Genomic DNA, 22,897 nt, shown 5'->3' with positions numbered 1-22,897 from the left:
TTTCAAGCCAGCTTAATCCTTCAACCAAGAATAAAATTATTTATATAAATTTATTTTTGCGTTAGCTGCTTTTAATTTGGGACTGTGAGGTTTTTAAGTTCGGATATTGATTTGGTTAAGTAGGCGTTCAGTGTAAAAAACTTTTGTATTTTTAGTTTTTTTTTAATGAAGGTTGGGACGCGAAGGCAGGCCGGGCATCCCAACTAGGTTGGCACCCCCAGCACAACCGACAACCCTTTTATTAAAAAGAATAAAAAATACAGAGAGGAGAGGGGGAAAAGGAAAAAAAAAAGAAAGAAAAGTAAAAGGATTACATAGCACGAACATGCGCTACATTGCATAAGTCGTCAAACGCGAGAGCCTGACAGAAGTAGGGAGCCGAGTGCCACCAGCAAGGAGAAGCTGCCAACTGCCCATGGTTCGCGAGTCTATCTGCTGCCTGATTTCCTTCCCTAAAGATATGAGTAGCTCTCCAATTCATTGCTGACAGAAGCCTTCTACAGTGCTGCCATTCTCTTTTGATTTTCCAGGGAACCTCAGCTTGGTTATTATTCAGCAGCTGTACTGCATACATCGAGTCAGATTCAATCCAGATGCTATGCCAATTTCTGTCCCACGCAGCTTCGACAACATAGACAATTGCCTTGAGTTCAGCGATGTGGGCCTGCGCATTCGGAATCGGAAAAGCGAAGCATCCGACTATGAAGCCTCTTGAATTTCGAAACAGTCCACCAGCTCCTGCTTCATCAGTAATACCGGACGCACCATCAGTGTTTACCTTCAGCCAATTAGCCGGGGGGGGGGGGCAATCCAGCGAACAGTCACAAAGTCAGGTTCCGGAGGCGGGCGGGAAGCATTAACCGCCACTCCTCTGAACTCGTGTATCAGACGAAACAGTCTGTGCTTAAGAGTTTGGATTGAAGGAAGCTCATTCTCAAAAATAGCTTGGTTCCTTACATGCCATATGAACCAGATACAGGAAATCACAGCAAAAACCCAAAACTTTCTTCTACTACGCCTGATCCTATGGTCACGCAACATATTAAAAAAATCCTCAAAGCAAGCCGAGTACCTGGTGTTAAAATCAAATATATCGAATATGTTGTTCCAGAGTTCTTTCGTAACAATACAGTTCACAAAGAGATGGGATTCAGATTCATCATGAGCTCTGCACAGTTTGCATCGTTGGGCAAGCGCAGTTCCGCAAGCTTGCAGCAGAGGTTGAATTGCGAGCCGACCGTGCAGCAGCTTCCAACAAGTAGCAGCTCGCTTAGGAGGAACGAAGGGATTCCATACGAACCTACTCCAACTCACCTTATCCCCTTGAACAAGGTTCGAATAAACGGACTTTGCTGTAACCTTTCCGGAGTCCGACGGCTGCCATACGCACAGGTCAGAACCATCAAAAGCCACCACTTGCTGGATATTAGACTGTACTTGGACAGGTAGCTCATGTAAATTGACCCAAACCCCATTGAATCTGTAATTCTGAATAGGTTCAACCAACTTAGCCTGTAATTTTATGGGAATGTTGACTTGATCTGCAACTGACGGCACAATCCATTTATCAGTCCAGAAGTTCAACCCCGAGTTCTCCCCAAACCACCAGACAGCATCATCTTTTATTAATTCAAAATTGGCTCTAAGCGAGGACCAAATGGAGGAATTAGAGATGTATCTTTTAGCCATACCAGAGGGCTCCAGGAATCTGTGACGGACCAAACTGATGATGAATCCTTGTCCCTGAATGAGATCCCAGCTGAACTTCGCAAGCAAGGCAGTGTTAAAAATTTTCAAGTCTTTTATACCTAATCCTCCATGAGCAATTTGCTGGCAGCAAATTTTCCAAGGAACCACTATGTGCTTTCTTTGATCCCTGTCGCCAGACCAAAGGAAATTACGAATAGCTCTGTTGAGTCTTGTTAAAAGAGCACTAGGCCATCGATACAGAAGAAATGAGTGCACGAGCGCTCCTGTCAGAGCAGATTTGATCAGCGTAAGCCTGCCAGCAAAAAAGAGAGAGTGACCCTTCCAGAGACTGAATTTAGAGAGAAATCTATCAACCAGAGGGTTCAAATACTGAGATCTAGGAGCTCCTTGGAATAGCGGAACCCCCAGATAATTAAAAGGAAGATCAGCTTGTCGAATTCCCAGGATGCCAGAAAGTCTGGCTCTTCGAGAAGGGGAGATAAAATTGCCAAAAAGAGCCTGTGATTTGCTCCAATTAACAGCTTGCCCAGAGAAATCCTCGTATAGCTTGAAGAAATCCCTGATGCACTTCATGTTCTTCATCGAAGCTCTTGCAAAGATCAGCATATCATCTGCATAAAGAAGATGGGAAGGGAAAACAGCATTGTTGGTATACAACATTGGATCAAATTTGCCCTCAGCAATCAGCTTAGAAATCCATCGACCCAGAAAATCTTCAGCGATTCCAAACAGTGTGGAAGAAAGCGGATCACCCTGCCTAACTCCACAAGAACAAGCAAAGAAGCCTTTAATTCCGCCCTGAAGAGAAATTGAGATTCTAGCCGATCTCAGAATCTCCAAGATCCAGTTTCTAAATTTCAGAGAGAATCCAAAAGACTCAAGAATGGCCAGCAGAAAATTCCAGTCAAGGGTGTCTGATATCGATCTTGAGGGCCATGTTACCCCCAAAGCACTTCTTTTTAAGCATATTGATACCCTCAGATGCCGCAGCTATGCAGTGGTGAATGCTTCTGCCTGCTATGAAGCCAAACTGATTGTCAGAAATTATTCTAGAAGCGATAGGACCAAGTCTGTCAGCAATAATTTTCGATATGATCTTGTAATTGAAATTCCCCATAGCAACAGGTCTGAACTGCTGAATTTCATTAGCCCCTTCCACCTTCGGGATGAGAGCCATAATGCTCGCGTTCAAGCCAGGAAGCATAAGACCAGAATCAAAGAAACTGAAAACCATTTGACAAACATCATGGCCAACAATATCCCAAAAGTGCTGATAGAAAATACCTCCAAATCCGTCAGGTCCAGGCGAGCTGTCTGTACTCATGCTGAATACAGCTTTGCGAATCTCGTCTGCAGAGGGGCGCTGCGTTAGCGTCTCATCGTCCAGCTCAGTGACACATTGCGGAATAACCGATCTGACATCTTCGTAATTGACATGCCTCACTATGCCAGTGAATAAATCCTCATAATAGCTTACAACATGCTGAGCAATTGTGTTTTCGTCATTGACAAGAGTGTTGTTAATTAGGAGGCTTTCCAGAGAGGATTGGACCTTTCTAATTTGGGCAGACCTGTGAAAATAAGCAGAATTACGATCTCCAGCCTTTAGCCATTTTTCTCTGCTTTTGTCCCTGAGAAACAATTCTTGTCTGTAGAGATGCATATCAAACTCCTGTTGAGCTTCTAATTCTTGTGCAAACCGAGTGTCATTAAGACCTTCTCTCGAAATGCTTTTCTGAATCTCTTCAAGTTTTGACTGAGCATCCTTTATGTTGTTGTCAACCAGCCCAAAAATCTCTTTGTTCCAAGCCCGAAGTTTCGGTCTTAGAGCTTTTAGCTTGTGACAAAGCAGCTGTGCCGGCGGGAGAGAGATATTGCAAGAAGACCAGTGATCAGACACCAAGCTCCTCAGCGAGTCGTGCGTGGTCCACATAGAGAGAAAGCGAAACCTGCTTTTTCTGACAGTTCCAGAGGTACAAGAAAGAAGGATCGGGGAGTGATCTGACTTACTTCGCGGAAGAATGGAGCAACTTAAACTGTCCCAGCTATCAATGAAATCATCATTCACTAGAGCCCTGTCCAGTTTGCATTCTACATGAGCAACCCCTCTTCTCCCATTCGACCAGGTGAATTGAAGACCAGAGCTATCAATTTCTGTCAACTCACCGTTTCTAATAAATTCTCTGAACTCCCGGCAGCTGCCTTCAGAGGGACTGATTCCGGTTTTTTCGTGGGCACCCGTAAGTGCATTGAAGTCTCCCAGGACAAGTCTTTTGTTGCAAACTTGATTAGAGAGAAGTGAGCTCCAGAGCATTCTTCTTCTAGTTGCCGTGTTGCTGCCATAAACAAAGGATATCTGATAACTCTCCTGGTTCAGACTGAATTTAATAGAGATGTATTGATCATGACTGATGACAGTTAAGCACAGCCCACTGTATCCAACCTTGCAGAAGACCCAAACTGAATTATTTAGATTGCTTTCAATGTGTTGCATACCAATAGAGCTCCAGAAGATGGGGGAGATTCTGTCAAATTCAACCATAGGCTCGGCTAAGCACAATAAATCAAGCCGATTAGATATACAAAGCTGTTTAAGAGCCCTCTGAGATCCCTCGTTCAGAATTCCCCTACAATTCCAGAACAGAATCTTCATCAAAATTAAATAGTAAAACCACTGCGCCCTAACAGACGCGACTCGCTTTTCTTGCCCTTAGCTTTCTTGCGAGCTGTTATCCAGTCGCTTCCCTCAGCCGCAAATTCATTCTCAGAGCAATTCTCCCTGTTATGTGTCCGAATCATGTGCTGTGTCCATTCAACTGATTCCGATAAAAAATTGACCCCTTTGGGAAGTTCTGCATGAAGCTGGATTTCAGGGATCCTTGAGTTAGACGCAAAGCGCCTTTCATCATCGCTGGGATCATCCCAGGCATCATAGACGCCTTTCTCTGGGTTCTGCTTGTGCATCTCGGAATGGTGGATGACCACCTGCAAAGAATTGTCAATGGCATTTCCATCTCTCGCAATATCCTCAGAGAGCACAGGGGATGCAGCCACATTTTGCTGTACAGAATCTGCAGGCAGAGCTCGCCTCCAAACCGAGGAGGAAGGTTTAGCTTTTGAACTCTTCTGCGGATGAGGTTTTGGAACGTTCCTCCTGCAGACAGAAGAATCATGTCCAATAGAAGAGCAAGTATCACATAGCACAGGCAGGTTCTCATATTCAAGAAATACCCAATGTTTTTTATTTTCAGTATCAACCCGTAGCCTGTCTTGAATGTTCATAGAAAGCTCTGCATCAATGAGTACTCTAGCATAGTGTCCGAATTCACCGTTAATAGTGTTGTTATCAAATCTAATTGGAACACTGATGCGCCCTCACCTACGTTAGAGATGAGAACTCACTAAGGGATAAGTGTACCCCGTCGTTATCAAGTAATAAATTTCTGGTTTAAGTCCAGGTTATCGTCCACAGGATTTATTTCTGCAAGTACCGAGCTACTCGATCTCGGATGTTATCTAGGCTTAGGGGGTTTTGAGTTGGTTTGTTTAAATTAATCTACTCCTAGGTTGAATTACACTATTCCTAGCTAAGTTATCCGATTCTAACTAAGTTATTCTACGCCTAATTGAGTTACTCTACCCCTAATTAAGTTAAACTACTCCTAAGTGATCTTTTACCAATGCAATTAACCGAAGGAACATGAAGGGATATGATGATAATGAAAATAGAATGTTTAAACAATTGAATTGAAACCTAAGTCACTTGTGTCCAAGGCGATTAACCCGACCTATCCTCCTAAAGTCCCTAGTTCGTGATTCCCTTGTAAGGCCGAAACTAGCTCTAAGGCTCAGTAATTTGGGCTTAATCTTCTATAGGGTCGTCAATCCTATAGGCACTGACTAGGTCAGATTCAGCTCGCAATATGTGCCAACCTAGTTTTGGGATTATCGAATGAGTTAAACCATCAGACAAAGCGTAAGACAAAGATTAAAACATCAAAACAATTGAATAAACAAGAACTATAATATATATCAAAGATGGAAACATTGTCACGAAGTTACAATAAACCTAGAATTCATAGCATGTATCAGAGGTTAGACAAAATGTAAAAGAAGAAAAATCCCTTTCAGGGAACCTGTCTACCAATGCAGGCGTCTTTCTAGGATTTAAGGATGAAGCTTGAGCAATCCTCGGTGAATGGAGCTTCGGAGGTGTCTTCAATGGAGGTTTGAAGGATATGGAGGAGGTGGAGAGGATTTCTCAAGGTGAAAAGCTAAGAAAATTACAAAGGAAAAAGATATCTAAATTACAATGGAAAAATCCTATTTATAGACGCGGTTCGGGCCTCGTTTTGACCTATTTTCGTGTCCTTATTGGTGTAGGAAGACGTGGGGCCAATCGTGGCTTCGTGGGGGCGGAATTGGTCATTTTGACCAATTCCCGCAGGGCTGCTCGCAGAGCAGGGCGAGCTGCTCGGCGAGCAGGGCTGCTCGGCGAGTGGGCCTCCAGGGGCCTGCTCGGCGAGCAGAAATGGCCCACGGGGCCCTGCTCGTCGAGCGTTTTCGCCCGGAAAGCTCCCGAAGCGTGCCGAACAACCTCGATGTCCTTTTTCGCCCGAATTTACACCTGCGCACGTATAGAAACTCCAGATAACATTAGTCCAAAAGCTAAATTGATCCGTCAATCGCTTATTTTGAGTAAACGCTTCGTTTGGTGCGGCTTTTGACGGACCAATTAGCTTCAAAAGATAACGGAATTATACTATGCATGTTATTTCGGCCGTATTTGCCTAAATTGATCACAAAACGAGCCTAAACGGCAAAAAATAAATAGAACGTTTCCAATTTCTAACTTACTCACACAAAAGGATTTAAATGCGAGAATTGCTCGCTTATTAACTAAATAACTCTAAAACCCGTCCTAAAACCGTACCCAAAGATAGGGGTTTTTGACCCCTATCAAACACCTACAGCTCTAGCAATGCTGGCAATAATTCTGGTGTCCCAGAATTCCCAAGGCAAATTATAAAACCTTACCCAGACTTGCGCAGACGTGGACTTGTGCATATCAGGGTTGAAGCCGGGATACCACGGAGAGAATCTGATAATTCCTGGCCTTAAAGAGATAGCTCCATGCTCCCAAATCACTTGCAGCGCCTTTTCATTAGGCATAACAAATTGGTAGAAACCCTTACCCAGAGATATCATTTTCTGGGTAAGATATCATTTTTCATTCTAGGTTATGTTTCCATTTTTGATTTAGCTGTTGTTTGAGGTCTGCGTGCTTCCATGGCTTCTCTCCTTTATTCAGAGAAACTCGTCCAATGACGGAGAACTGAACAGCTTTGATCCGTTCCTCATAAATCTTCTGTGGAATTTTCACAGCCTTAAAACCCCCTTCCTCCGTGACCATCGACGAGGAGGAGCAGGCTGAGGTAAGCGGCGTCGGCGGAGGGATCGAAATAGAGGGGATTGATTTCTTGACAGCCTCTGCGAAAGATGCTGATGCAGGAGGCGAACCCCTGTGATTAGATTTCGTGAAGGCGGAGAAGGCTTTCCGATCAAAAAGGTGGGCAATTGCAAATGTCGGACCATCGCCGACCGACGAGGTCGTCATCTCCTTAAGGTATTTTTAGTTATTATATATCTATTGTAACTAGAAACATAACTAAACTACTACCAATCACGTGGTTCAAGTGGTTAAAATACAATTCAATTTAATAAAAATTAACACGTTATTTCTTTCCCGAAGCGAAGCAAGGGTATCTTTTTAGTATATATATATATGGGTCTACGATGTATTGCCATTCGAAATCAAGATATTGGGATTGGACTTGCCAATCGATTCATAACCTTTCGAACACAAACATTATCTATTCGAACTCCCTTTACTTGTAGGAGTACGTCTTAGATCTGTCGATTATGTTATGGCTAGAGTCCTACTCACGGCGATCTAGTAGAATTGGGAGAAGCCGTAGGTATTATTCCAGGTCAATCCATTAAATGATCGACTAGTTAGCAAATTTTGGGATTCAATTGTTAACATGTTATCATGAATTTTGACATCCACCTGCATACATTTTAAACCATATCAACCACGATAATAATGGTGTCAAATAGTGGAACTTTGTTGTATTTAGTATTATTGTAATTCGTGTAACTTTTATGTGGTCATGGGTTTTTTTTAGTTTTTTTTTTTTTCTGTTATCAAATGATAAAATGATGTAATTCTTTTTGTTAGAGTTGATTAGTATGATCGGTAAACGTTCAATCGATGCGTTTGTGACATTTTGAGGATATTATCACAATAAAAGTTTAGTTTGTCTCAATAAAATTACTTAAGTCTTAAAATATTATAAAAGTTTAATTTATCTCAATAAAATCGGTTAATTACATTACTTTAAAATGTTCAATCGTTTTCTTATCAATTGTTACTAACTTTAGGAATAAATGGGTAAAATAACCTTAACAATCAGAAGTAATTTTACCTTTGGTGCAATTTTACCTCTAATGATGGTAGTAAAGGACAAATTTATCCCTCACGTTGGCAAGTTTGATCAATTTGAGAAAAAATTCTTCAAATTATCTTCTCAGTCATGAATCGTGCCATCTACATTTCACATATACGTCATTTTGTCATTTATTAGTAACAGATCACTACTATATATAGGCGTAATTTTTTTAACAAAAAAAAATTAAAAAAATTATATTGTATTTATACGATTTGGAAAAAGAATTCAAATATTTCGTATTTCGTCGAATTTAAAAATATTAATCTCCAATACTATTATTAAATCATAAAAAATGTGAAATATTCTTTTTAGAAGCAATTGATAGACAGGTGATGATGCAGAATAAGAAACAAAATATCTATCTTATATAATGATGTCTGAAATTAAGCCAACTTGTCAATATTAAAGGTAAATTTGCTATAAACTGCTAATGTTATGGATAAAATTGCAACATTTTAAACGTTAGAAGTAAATTGCTCTTTGTTATCAAAGTTATGGGTATTATCCCTTGATTTTATCAGTGTATTCGTATTAATTATTTACAGATAAAGAAATATAGTAAATTTGAAAATTGAAAATTATTATAATAAATGAAATAAGTAATGCATTAATACTTCAATTCACCGAGCATGTGCTCCCTTGATTTACCTACACAAGGACCATTTGGTTTATCTAATAGAGTAAACAAATACCTGATCTCACAATTCTTTTAACCAATACTTGTGAATCATCTTAATTTGGAAATTCATTCATGTTTGTAGCTCCTCCAGATTAAGGTTTGGATTGAAATCTAATCTATGTTGTATAGAAACCTTGATTCCGAGGAGTTTTCATATGTCAGAAATGTTTCACTTTCCAAGACTCCTGAAAAGTATAACTTCAAAAAATGAAAAGCTCATTCTGGGTAAGTTAATTCTGGGTGCTCACATATTGTTCACTATTTTAAACTCTAGCCAGCCTTAGTTAATAATAATTTTAGTCCTATGCTATCATTGTTCTAAATCATCACTCATTCTTGTGATTACCTGATTGTCTAATGAATCATGCCATTTATTTATCCATCTTGCCTAATACCAAAGATGCTTATATACAACGGTTGTGCTTCTCTTTGAATTAAAAATACATGAAACTTGTTTTTGTTTTCTGATATCGAGTATATTTATATATGTTAAGGGTTGATCAGTTCGAGAACCAAGTGCATAAAGTGTCTATGGTTCTTGCTTGCTTTTGTCCTTTTTTTTCATGTTACGCTGAAAGCTTTGCCATTGAATTTTTCCAAACCATTATATTTCCACCATGTTTTCTCTGTATTTGCTTCCATTGGCTGATCTGGTTATTTTTTAGCAATTGGGAGTTATATATTTGGACCTTGTACATGACTATTTTTGCTTTTATATCATTAGGCAAGTATCTTTTGCTTTGTGCAGGTTTGAGCTTCACAGAAACTGAGAAGAGATTAAAGGAAAATGGCCCAAACGTTCCTCTATAGCACACTTTTCCAAGCTGGTGGCATCTTCTTTGGACTGCCTCCTTCCATCCTTTCAACATTAGTCTAATTGTTCTCTCAACACACTCATATATTGTCAGTGACAATCCAAATGGATGCGTCTTGCTCATACTGGTTTTCATTAGTGTCAGCCTTAGATTCTACTAGGTAAGGTTTTGGTTTTCCTAAAAAAATCAGAAACTAGAAACTCATCTTCAAAAAATGCATTTCTGGCACACTACAACACTACAACGAACATTTCTATCAGTAAATGTACAGTTTCCGTATCTCATTCCATTCAAAATATGTAGCAAATCTAGCATTAATAAAGAATCTGCAAAGCAAATTTCTATCCTAATGTTTAGTCCTAAAAAAAGAACCTATAATTTTTAACATATTTTTATCGAATTAAATTTTGTTCTAGTTCCATCACAGCCTATGAATTCCAGTGACCTTTGAAGAGCTCCGTGGCTGTTTTGCCCATAATCCATTCCAAATCAGAAGATGATAAAGGCACTTCACTGGCAATCCAAGACACCGCTTCTTTTGCTCCGCTGTACCCGCATTCCAGTACCACAAATGGAAAATCACTGCAAAATAATGTTTCAAAAAGGAATGGTATGACAAACCCCTCGGTGTTTGACTTTTGAAGTATGAGGTCTCTTTCACAAGGGTCGTTAAATTTTATGTTGTTTCAATAAAATAGAACTTTACATTTGATTTCAATAAAGTCGTTCTAATCAATTTTTGGACAAAATCTCTACAGAATGGCAAAAAAAAAACAGTTGACTATATACCGATTTTGGACAAGGATGTCAATTTCTAAAATTCTTGTGACTTAGGATGTGTCACATGGCACACAGGTGGCTTCCACATCAGCAGTAAAAATCAAACATGTCTAACGTGACACTTATTTGCATGTAGTCAACTGTTTTCTTATTTGCATGTAGTCAACTGTTTTCTGCACCGCGTTAATATTTCGGTGAATTTCTATGTACAAATTGGCCGAAATGACTATATATCAAATGTGAAATTCAATGTTAAGAAAAAAATGAAATTCAGTGAACTTTCTAAAATAGTCCCGAAGTTGAGTGACCGTGGATGTATTTTACTCCAGATAGACTTACCTGCCCCACATGACACGGTTTGCACCGAAGCTAGAGACAACTTGAGAGAAAATGGGCGATAAATCTCGGTAAGGGTACGCCATTCTTGACACCCTGAAGAGGGCACTGAATTTAATGTATACCTGCCATTCATCACAACAAATTAAGAAGGCTTAATATATTAATCTATGAGCCACTGAATTTATAAAGTGTCATTTTAGCTTTTAAATTTACTTAAAATGGCATTATTAACTCCCTAAGTCCACATGGCGGAATAAGATTGGTTTTGAACAAATTAAAATATATAATTTTAAGCAAGTTCAACAGGCAAATAGATCAATGTAAGCGAATTCGGAAGTCATTAATCATTTTAAATAAATTAAGGTGATCAATAGATTATTTTAAGTAAGTTCGAGACGTTCTATAAGTTCAGAAGGCCATCGACTTTTTAAGTTAAGTTTAGATCAAAAGACTACTGATATATTATGCCAATTAAGCGCGCAACTTTGCTCGATATTTTAATTTGGTCACAAAAGTGAGATTTATATCAATAAAATAATTTACGTTTTAATTATATTCCAATAGATTATGGTCAATTTTATGAGAAATTCTATTGTGACAACTGGTTCTGGACACTCATTTATGGTGACATGTCAACACTATTGCTGACACATCCCCATCTGAATGGTCCATGACTAGTTGGTCCCGGACCATTCAAGAAACGTTCCAATTTTATTTCTAAGATTATTGAAAAAGATCAATTTTTGAGGTTTTACCATCTGAATGGTTCGAGACCAGTTGATACCGGGACATTTCAAGAACTTTTTTCTAATTTACTCGGATCTTTATTCTTATCGTACGTAAATAGTCCAATGTTACCTCTGTGGTCGAAACTTTAGATCAATTATTCTTTTTTAAGTAGAAAAATACTCAAAATTGTGTACCTGTGGGAATCTGGATAGCTTTAGAAGCTCAGAGAAAGTATGACTTTCTTCATCATTTCTGCAAGATTACATGTATGCAATTTATGAGCTTTTCAACTAGCTAAGGATTGAAAACCTATGTTTAAAGAGGGGTAAATTTTACCAGGGGTCGTTGAAATTTGGTTTCTATTTCATAAACGTCACTGAAATTTATTGTTCTTCAATAAAATTACACAACTTAATATTTAGTTTTAATGCAGTCATTCCCGATAATTTGTGTGTAAAAATTCGAATTAAGGGTCAATATGAGCCCCTAAAATTGTCAAACAATATCAATTGAGCCCTAATCGGATTTTAAGTATCAACTCAGCTATCAAGTTGTCAATATTTAACAAATTAGCCCAAATTTTAATTATTTAAAACTAGGGTTGTAATCGAGCCGAGCTTTGGCCTGCTCATGATCAGTTTGTCAGAAAATTGACGAGCTTGAGCTCAATATATTGTTCACGAGCTTTGTTCGTGACCAGTTCATGAACTTCGCCAGCGAACAACTCATTAATTATATTGATTTGAAATTTCTCTAACACAAAACTACATAGTTTTGAAATCTACAGGACTAAAGTTTACACAAAACTACATTGTTTTACATTTACCGCTTTATAGAAATATTATTATTAAAAAAAACAACCGAACCGAACTTGTTCACAAGCGTGTTCATGAACATTATAATCGAGCTTGTTCATGAACCTGTAATCGAGCCTGCTCGTAAGCTTTCGAAGCGAGCTTCGTTGTGCTCAAGCTCGGCTCGATTTATAAATCGAGCCGAATACAGCGGCTCGGCTCATTTACAGCTCTATTTAAAACTAATTGTATTTGGGTTAATTTATAAAACATTGTAAATTTGAAAAGTAAGTTGATACCTAAAATTCAATTTGGGCTTAACTGATCATGGTTGCCAACTTCGGGACTATTTTGATTCTTAATTCATAAAAATTCACTAGGACATTGATGTGACACAAGACAGTTTACTATATGACAACTAAGCACCACATAGTACAAGGATTTGACTTTTAAGTTTTTTGTGATTTAGGACGTGCCACATCAGCGATAAAAATCAGACATGACGCTTATTTAGTATACAGTCAACTGTCAATATTCCAGTGAGTTTTTGAACATGAATAGATCGGAATGACTTTATTGAAATCAAATATGAAGTTCAGTGATTTCATTAAAGGAAAAAGAAGTTCAGTATCCTTTAAGAAACGTACCTTAAACTTCAATGACCATAAGTGCATTTTACCATTGAAAGAACTTACGTTGGTGGTTTGCAGAAACCAAAATGATCAAGCAATACAACTGTAGATGGAAATTCTGAACACAATTCCTGAATCTCTGCAATATGAAGATCGAGTCCCTGAAATATTTACTTGTAAATATATTTCAAGAATTTCAATACTAGTTTTTCTGATTCTTCTTAGGGGAATGACAATACCTTGAAACACATGAAACCAACTGGTACCCCAAGCTCTCCTGCTTTAGAAAATAATGCCTTTCCAACAGAGTTTGTCATCTGCATAGATTATCAAGTCACTTAAATTAGAGATTTCGAGTTCAAAGCATATATAGTGTATAACATGAGCATTTTACCCAGTCAAAATTCAAGACTTTAGGGCAATAATCAACAGAAATTTGTGTATAGAGATTATTACCTTTTCATCAGATGGCCACAAATATGGATTAAAACGAACAGCACGATAACCATCCTGGCATGAAATTTGAAGGAAGTCAGCATTATTCCTCAAATATGGGTAATCTGATAACCTATGTTACATGGCACCGGAAACGGACATTGAGAAACCATATTGGTAAATATAGGAAAAGAGTTTTCAATTTTTTTAAATTGCAGAAACATGATCCGAAATGTTTAGTATGAGTTATTGGAACAGTGAAACACTTTAAAATCAAAGTCAGACTAGCTGATAACTAAAATGACTAAACCTTCAAGACAAGTTGTTGAAGCTGCTTAAGCCCACTTCCATCTTCCGCTGGATTTGCAAGGCAGCAACCAACAAACTTGGTAGGATACTTCTTTAGGACACTGCCAAAAAAGTTTGAAAACTGTTGGGATCGGCTATATGAACAGAATCAAAGTTGTTCTTTGAGGGACATGTGAAATTCCAAGTTCTCTTTGGGGGCTATATACTTCTCTTTAGGGTGTGAGATCGGTTTGGTTCAATCTGGAGATTTAAAAATCTCTGAAATTATATTGGAATTCAGAGATTTCGAAAATACTATATACATATGATATTAAAAATCAGTTCTTGTCCACCAAACCCAAAATTCTCTAAGAAAATCTTCAAGAAATGGCAGCAAGTTTTGTTTCTACAACCACAAGATTTTAAGAATTTAAGGTTTGGTGGATAAGAATTGATTTCTAATGTCGAATATATATATATGCTTTGTTAGAAAGGAGAGGCTTAGGGTCCGTTTGGTATACCGTAATGCAATGTAATGTAATCAATGTCGTAATGTAATCAAAGTTGCAATGTAATGGAATGGAATAGTGATTCTATTACCATGTTTGGTTGACAATTATGATGTAATGTAATAACCATTACAATACTTATATTTTCCTAATTAAATGCAATCATAAAATTTTATTTACATAATTAAAATCAACGAAAAATGTGAAAAATCGAATCGAAATCAAATACAAAATTAGATTAACCGAAATCAATAAATTAGTATATAGTTTTTCGCTTTTTCATATTTTTTTACATTTTTCTCGTTTCTTTGAATTTCCATTTTCAACATTTTTCACCGTTTTTCTATTTTATCATTTCTCCGGTTTTTCATTTTTCGCATTTTTTCGGTTTTTCGTTTTATTTTTCATTTTTCTCGTTTTCAATTTTCATGTTTTTCTACTTTTTGCGTTTTTGACAAGAATGAGAGATGAGATTGAGAGGTGAGATTTGAGAAATGAAAGGTTAGATGACAATGTAATGAAAATTCAAGACATTTTTCTATGTAACGGGGATTACAAGGTTTATTCAACAAAATTTAACTCAATGTTTTCTCATTCCACTACAATGAAATTGTAACATGCAACCAAACATAGTAATGAGCCTTTAATGTAATGGTCATTCCATTACGAAGGTCATTACATCTTACCAAACGGCACCTTAGTGTTTAAGTTTCTCACAGTCGCGTGACTAACACGGAGAGGAGTTGATTGTACTTAGGCTAATTTGTCAAATATTGCTAAGTTTAGGGCTGAGTTGATACCTAAAATTCAATTGGGAAAAGTGGGTTTTGCCTGTCAACATTAGGGGCCATTTTGACTCTTAATTTCCAGATGATTCTACAAACCTTGTCACTAAAGAATGATCAAACTTGTGATTAATAGGCTGCACAATTAGAGCACCATCTACTCCTGCTTCTTCCATGTTCTGCAACAGTAAAAAGAACGTAGCAAGATTGGATCAATTACTCGCAATATGCAATAGAAGAACAGCTAATAACATGCAACAACTCGGTACTGAGAAGGTGACATCGAAGCAATCGCATGAGCAGCTAAACGGATGGCAATGGGAGCAAAGATAAACTTAAAACACATTGAAAATGAGTGAATTATCGGTCTATATATAGTAACGTGTGGCTTCAACATATGTACACCTGTATTAAAGCCGTGAAACTGTAGAATGAGATTTGGGTCAAAATGTACCATATCTAATAGTCATGAAAAAGGAAACCACTTGTTTAATGAAATGTCGAATTAACAACCGTTCACTACACAAAACCATTCACAAGAAAGTCATAATCTTTCAAAAACACTGACAACATTATTTATGATTCAATACATTTTCACGCGTATTACCTATCAAAGTTGTGAGAAAGGAATAAGATTTGGCCAAAATGGATAATATCTAATGGCCATCAAAATGCAAACCATTTATTTGATAGAGATATCTATAATTCCTTACAGAAGACCACTAACAATAAAGGAGTAAACTGCACAGAGAGTTGCTAAAGTTCAGGGTCTGTTTTATAAAGGTCACCGGACTTCATTTTCTTTCAATAAAATTACTTAATTTCAAGTTTAATTTCAAACATCATTCCAGCTAATCTGTGTTAAAAACTCACAGCAATATTGATGTAACACAGAAGAGAGTTGACTATGTACAAACTAAGCACAACAACACATTGGATGAGGATGTGATTTTTAAAATTTCTTGTCTTAGGATGTGCCACATGTAACGCACATCACACTTCGCTGTCAGGTCAGCTATATAGGTCAAACATCTCCAAGATGACATTTGATTGACATATAATCAACCGTATTTTGTGACAAATTCAAAATTCATTGATTCTGTTGAAAGAAAATAAGTTCAGTAACCTTTGTAAAACACTCCAAACTTCAATGGCTGCTGGTACATTTTACCCAACAAGAAAGTCCTAAACTTTCAAAAAAAATTTGACAGGGATTATGATACAACACTCCTTATTAGCATAAATGATGCTAAAACAAACAGGATAAACAATCCATTAACTTCTAATATTCTATTTTCTACTCTATTGACATTTTCTTCAGCATTGCAAATTCTGAAATAAGAACAGCTCTGATTTGGGAATGTACCTGGAGCAAGAAGTCTAAATCTCCTGGCAAAGTGGGTTCTTGGCCAGGAAAATATGGATATTTATCGGCAGCCTGCGAAACCCAAAAACCATAAGAACTCGTGTTGAAAAAACTTCCAAAAAACCCAAAGATTGTAACTTTCGAAAGGAACAAACATACTAGGGGAGAGAAAGAGCTGCATCTGCTAGAAAAAAGTAATGGGTTTCACTTACCTGTTGAGGAGATGCCCAAACATGAAGATGGGAATCGATGATTTTGATAGAACTGGATTTGGAACTGAGCAATTCAGATGTAGCCATTTTCGGTAATGGAGATTTGATTAGTGGTTTATTTGAAAAGGATATGGGAAGAGTAGCAGCAGCAACCGCAGAGTAGGAAAAGAGGGGAAGCAAAGCAGCAGAAATTGAATTCTTCAACAACCCAATTGCCATGGAGAAATATACTTATTGATATAATTATACCAAAGTTTACTTTATAAATAAATAGGTAAATATCCAAAATATTGGTGTTTGAATCTGATCTATTTGGTAATATTCAAGGGTGAGGATGGATGGGGATTTTCCAAAAACCATGAAGATCCGAATCAACAGTCGTGGGAAATTACCAAATTATTTGGCACCAGAGTAGTGGCGGGTAAATTTTACTAACCCGAACCGAGGAGATCCTATCCCGCTCTAAATAAAATCTCCAAGAAATCATCGTGAGGTCCCTACAAATTTTCCAAAACGGCCATGCTCCATGAAATAAAGCAATAAGTTTGGTTATTAAGTTTAGGCTTAATACATAAATAACCTCCTGAACTTGTCCAAATGTTACAACTGCCCTTTCCAATTTTCAATTATAACAACTTATCTCTCGAACTTGTTTAATTGTAACAATTTATCCCTTAAACTTGTCCAATTGTAAAATATAACCCCAAATTATTGACATGGACTACAATTGAAGAGACACGTGAAATGCAAAATCTGCAACGCTCGTGAAGTGTGAGAATCAGATCTTTGACGTGATACGAATCCGGAGAAACGCTTTTACTGTTGCTTCAAGTACGGATAAAAAAATTCCCAATTTGGGGTTATGTTTTACAATTGAACAAATTTAAGAGGTAAGTTGTTACAATTAAAAGTTGAGGGGGGCAGTTGCAACACTTAAACAAGTTTAGAGGGTTATTTGTGTATTAGGCTTTAAATTTAAGACCATCTCTAACAAATTTTATAATTTCTATATTAAACCGTATTTTGATCATTTTGATTCAGTATTTTTATTCCAATCCATTTTTTTATTTTTTCTCTTTCAAATAAAAAATTCATTTGAAATGATAATATTACATAACAAAATTTATAATATTATATTTATATATATAATAATAGGATCTGTTTAGTTCTTATCTTGATAGTGAGACTTAGCAAGATTGATTGAAGACTCAATTTGAACAGAACTAGACAAATTTTGTCTTTCTTGTTGCAAGACCATTGACAAAATGGTTGTAAGATCTGGCATAAGCTTGATAAGGAAAATTTGAGACCTAACAGCGCTATACTCTGCATTCAAACCTTTGAGAAATCTAATAACAAGATCCTCTTCTTGAAACTTCTTAGCTTTTGTCAACAGAGGTGCACATTTACAAGCAGGTGTGCAAATACACAAAGATAATAGCCTAAAGTTAATCAACTCTTCCCAAACTATCATTTGTTGTGTATAGTAATCTGTGACAGATAAAGATCATTGACTAAAAGAATACAATTGTTCCTGAAGTTCAGAAATCTTAATAGAATCACCCTGAGAATACCTTTTTTCAAGATTCAGCCAAGCATCGCAAGCATTGTCAAAATATTGAATGCTAAGAGCAATCGAAGGACTTACAGATCTACTAACCCAAGAAAAAATCATTGTGTTGCATCTTTCCCAGGCGGATCGAGAATCATGTCCAATTGCAGGAATCTCCATACTTCCATCGATGAATGACAATTTGTTTTTAGCTCCCAACGCTCGCTTGAATTCGCGACTCCATGAGTGATAGTTGTTGCCAGTAAGTAGTTGAGCAACAAGAACAAGACTGGGATTCTCTCCTGAGTGAAGATAAAAACAGCTTGAAGGATTTTGTGAAGGATCGATTGATCCTGTTGATTGACCGATCAAAATTGGACCACTCGATGAAGAGTTAAGGGAAGGATTGGTTTGATTTGCCATTCTTCAAACACAGAGATGAATTTCGCAATGGAAAGATTTGGAAGAAATTGCGATGAAAATCAAAACCTAGATCTGGTCTTGATGAAATAGAAAATGATGAGGGAATTCGAAATCAAACGCAGCAAATTTGCTCTGATACCATAACAGAAGTAAGATTGTGAAGAATATGAGTCAATTAGCATTGAGAAATCAAGAACATTGTTGAATCTATGAGAAGATTACAGAGAAACTCTATCAGTGAAAAAAGGGAAATCGTTGCTTAGAGAGCGGAAGATTCGATCCCCTACAATTGACCATTAAGGTCAGTTATATACCACAACTAGAAATATGAAAAATACTATTCTACCCTTATATATTGAACTAATTCCTAATCTGTCCTTAATTCAACTAAACTGATCCTATTATATAAAAAGTAAAAATATATTAATAAAATATTATTTGATTGATTCAACAACAAATTCATTAAAAACAATCCGTATTCATGAAAATGAGAATACGATTTGATGATATCTTCAACAACCATCAAATCTCATTTTTGATATTAAATTTAAATCCCGGAAGCTAGAATTTCAATACTATTTGAGGGGTTGAATGTTGTGCTATTTTATTAGGATATTTGGAATAATTTGTCTAGAGCTTTTTTTTGGTGCTTAATACAGTAAGATCAAAAGCCTTTTTGTATTGTTTTATATAAAAAAAAAAAAAAACCTCTTTGTATTTGATTTACCTCTTAAACTTATAAAGTGAACTTATAAAGTGTCTCGTTAACCTCTTAACTTACTTAAAATAACTTATTGATCACCTGAATTTATTTAAAATGATCTATTGACCTCCTAAACTTACTTACAGAATTCACTTGCTTCCTGAACTTATTTAAAGTAATATACATTTCAATTTGTCTAAATCTGTAAATAAATTCAAAACTTAAAAAATAAAGGTTTAATTCGTGATTCTAAGTCTTTAAAACAAATTAATTTTCTGTTTTGTACATCTTTATGGCGTTTTTATAAATGTAATGACTTAATCATGACATTTTAAGCAAGTTTATCGAGGTAATGAGACATCATGTAAATTCAAATGGTCCATCAAACTTTTTGAATAAGTTCAAGGCAAAGTCACCATGTATTATGGCTTTGAGTACTTTGTAATAGTTAAAATATTTTTCTCATTTTTTTTGTCTGACCAGCCAGGGGTGGAAGAGGATGTGCAAAGAGTCCTTCCGTACAGGGCCTCAAAATTATAAGAATTCAAAATTTAGATGTGCTTAGGCAAATATAAATATTAGCTTAAATTGAAAAAAAATAATAATATAATAAGATTCATTTACACTCTTTCAATGCGTTGAGGGAATATGTGATTTAGATATTCAATCATTCAAAATTCACGGTCTTGCCATTTATTAATTTCTCTTTATATTTTCTTAATATAAAATTCTATTAAATATTAAGGGTCTCGTAAAAATTTAACACAAGACTCTCAAAAAATTTAAGACGGCCACTAGCACAATATTTTTTTTATTAATTTTCCTAACCAACTACACTTAAAAAAATTATGAAAATATTTTCCTACACATCCTTTTCCTGCAAACAAATAGATGGACTAAAATTTAATTAAGAAAATGAATTTCACATACATATTTTTCTATACACATTTAAATTTGACGATTTTTTTATTTTACTTTACCATTTAACAGTCTTATTTTCTATACATAATTACTCATTACTATTAAATTTAGATAGGAGATCATATTTATTTATAAGAATATATTTTAATAAATGAAATCTCAATAATTATTTTATTGTAATTGAAACAAAGTTTTAAATTTAGAACCTTTAAATAGAAGGTTTTAAGTAGACGCTAGGGCGGACTTCCTAAAAACCGACATTGATTTATATACTTATAAGAAACTTAAATTTTCTTTGAAGTATAAAGGAAACTATCAATTTTTATTTTATTTTTTTAATGAAAAGAAAAGTAGACTCTTCAATCACATTAAGTGGAAAGAAATTAATTTGAGAAATTTTATACACATTCTCTCTATAGACCAAATCTGGAGTGGGTAATTTTGGGGTTGAAGACTTAAGTATTGAGCAGTCCTAAGGATTGTTGGGCTATGCCATTTTGTCCAGATTGTATTTGTGAAAAAAGTTTTAAAAGATTTGTCTTCTAAGAGTTAAATGAAAGAAGATTCTCATATATTAGGTGTGTCCCATGGATATCCTACTTTTCATAAGGACACATATTATGTTTGACCACGACGCGCGTACCCCACTACCGTGGACCAAGCCGAATATGGACACTATATTTTTTATTTAATTAATTATTTTTCAGAATTCTTTAATTAAAATAATTTTTATCTTCTTCAATAGCTACTTGGTTTGGTCGATCTAACATGTTCCCACTCCCATGTTGTCTCTCCCACCTTTTGCTCCATTAGACCAATAAACACAACAACTCTTTTTCTTTTTATACATAGCTATGTTATTTTCGTGTTCGGTACATGCAAAAATTCTTTTTGCTTCCTTTACAAATCGAAACAGAACAATTATTGAGTGCATTTTCTGACCGAGTTTGTACTGTGCAATATGAACTCATATTTACTGCGAGTGGCCTGTTTTATTCTGGAGGCGACCAGATTATACGACTATTTACACTAATCTGTAGGCAGTCCGCAAACGCCTTAAAGAGCACGACTTCATCCGCGACTCAACTCATTACTGTGTTCGGTAAAATTGTGTTTTTCTTATTTATGCTTTAAAAGGATAATGATGCGGGTATAAATGAACTGAATCTTATATCGAAAAAAAATAACCAAAGTTTATATATATTGACGCATTTTAAACCGTAAAATCTAACTAAAGCAGATAATATCTACATGTTATGAGATCATGTTATTACATTCTCTTTCTTGTATTGACTTGACGTAGTTTATGTCGAATTGCATAACTCAAGAATTTAATTATTTGTAAAAAAAAGAATAACAATTTAAATTTGATATATTTCGAAAATACAAATATAAATTGATGAAAAATGAATAAAATGAAGATGGATAGTGGGAAAACGAGAGAAGGAAGCAGATAAGAAAGGGAAAGATGTTGACATGGAAGAGACAAAAGCCTATCTATATCTCCACTTGCTTCTTCTTTTCTTTTCTTTTCTCCCTCTACAAACAACTTCATGTTTTTTTTTTCTAAATAATTTCTTCCTAACACAAATGTGTAATCATCCTACTTTAATAGCTATTAATTTTTGTTTTATTCATTTTTTTTTTCTAATTATATTTCCTCTTGTATCCAGAATATGTTTTTTCAGTTGGTTTCTAATACAAATTTAATTATAAAAAAAACTATCGAATAGAAAAAAACTAAAAATTAAATAATATATTATTAAAATATGATGATTAACTGTATATTAAATAAAAAAATATTTAATAGCTGAATATAATTTCCGTTCTGAACTTGTTTAAAAATGTTGATTGATTGGCCTCTTGAACTTTCAACGCGTTTCAATAGTCCATTAATTTACATAAAATGTTCGGTTAACATATGAACTTGAGTAAAATGTAATCAATTGATCATTCGGTTATAAAAAAAATAAATTAAATACGGAAAATGTATGACACGAGTCTAAAAAAAGTAAAATGATCAAGATCGGAATATACGGTTCTAATATTAAAGAAAACAAATTTCATAGTTGAACAAGTAATAATTTATTTTTTAATTATGTAATAACATTCTAAGATGCGTGGAATACATATCTCATATTTAATTTATTTTTTTTGCAACCGAGTGTTCAATTGATTATATTTTACGTAAGTTCGGAATGCTAACTAAACATTTTATGCAAGTTCAGAGTTATTGACACACTTTGAAAATTCATGGGTCAATTAAGTTTTTTTTGGACAAATTCAAATATATTAAGCCATAGTTAATAGAGTGCACATGCCATAAATAGTGTTTGGGAGCCACATCTGATTGCTTTAACAGTGATAGATGCTATCAATGTCCCTGTACCAACATTCACATTCACTTCAATTTCACCTCTACGAACTCCCACAATTTATTGCTTTAATTACAATCCAAACACTGTTTTTATAATTCTATATTCAATTTTATCTTTTGTTATTGAATAATTATTGCATCATATGAATTATCAGCTTTCAATTGTTATTATTATTATTTTTTTTTGTAAATAGAAAGTTTTAGATAAGGATAGTCCTATCCATTCCCGAGCTTCAACTCCTTACCACTCAGATCAACTCTCATTAGCATCAGCTTTCAATTATTATTCAATGTAATAAATTATATAATGTAAGGGTAGTAGTAGAGAATTGTTAG

The 22,897-nt window shown here is 35.5% G+C and overlaps 1 protein-coding gene across 1 annotated transcript; it reads right to left on the bottom strand.

Moving 5' to 3' along the window:
• Window positions 1-9,922: 9,922 nt before the first annotated feature.
• LOC136219186 (uncharacterized) lies at window positions 9,923-16,998 on the bottom strand. Its single transcript, XM_066006467.1, has 10 exons — window positions 16,586-16,998; window positions 16,374-16,445; window positions 15,107-15,186; window positions 13,736-13,835; window positions 13,447-13,500; window positions 13,230-13,307; window positions 13,054-13,151; window positions 11,759-11,816; window positions 10,836-10,957; window positions 9,923-10,298 (listed from the first exon to the last, which is right to left on the bottom strand). Exons 1-10 carry the CDS (start codon window positions 16,802-16,804, stop codon window positions 10,145-10,147), a joined length of 1,035 nt encoding a protein of 344 aa, XP_065862539.1. The 5' UTR covers window positions 16,805-16,998; the 3' UTR covers window positions 9,923-10,144.
• Window positions 16,999-22,897: the final 5,899 nt, after the last annotated feature.

Source organism: Euphorbia lathyris, chromosome 2 (genome assembly GCF_963576675.1).
Source record: "Euphorbia lathyris chromosome 2, ddEupLath1.1, whole genome shotgun sequence".
NCBI lineage: Eukaryota > Viridiplantae > Streptophyta > Magnoliopsida > Malpighiales > Euphorbiaceae > Euphorbia > Euphorbia lathyris.
The sequence above is the reverse complement of the archived record's forward strand: the minus strand, read 5'-3'. Positions and strand labels throughout refer to the sequence as shown.

Coding starts and splice junctions, on each gene's coding strand:
- LOC136219186 (XM_066006467.1), bottom strand. CDS start 16,804: ATGGCAATTGGGTTGTTGAAGAATTCAATTTCTGCTGCTTTGCTTCCC. Junction 13,501..13,735: donor TTCAACAACTTGTCTTGAAG/GTTTAGTCATTT, acceptor ATTTCATGCCAG/GATGGTTATCGTGCTGTTCG. Junction 10,299..10,835: donor AACCGTGTCATGTGGGGCAG/GTAAGTCTATCT, acceptor ATTATTTTGCAG/TGATTTTCCATTTGTGGTAC.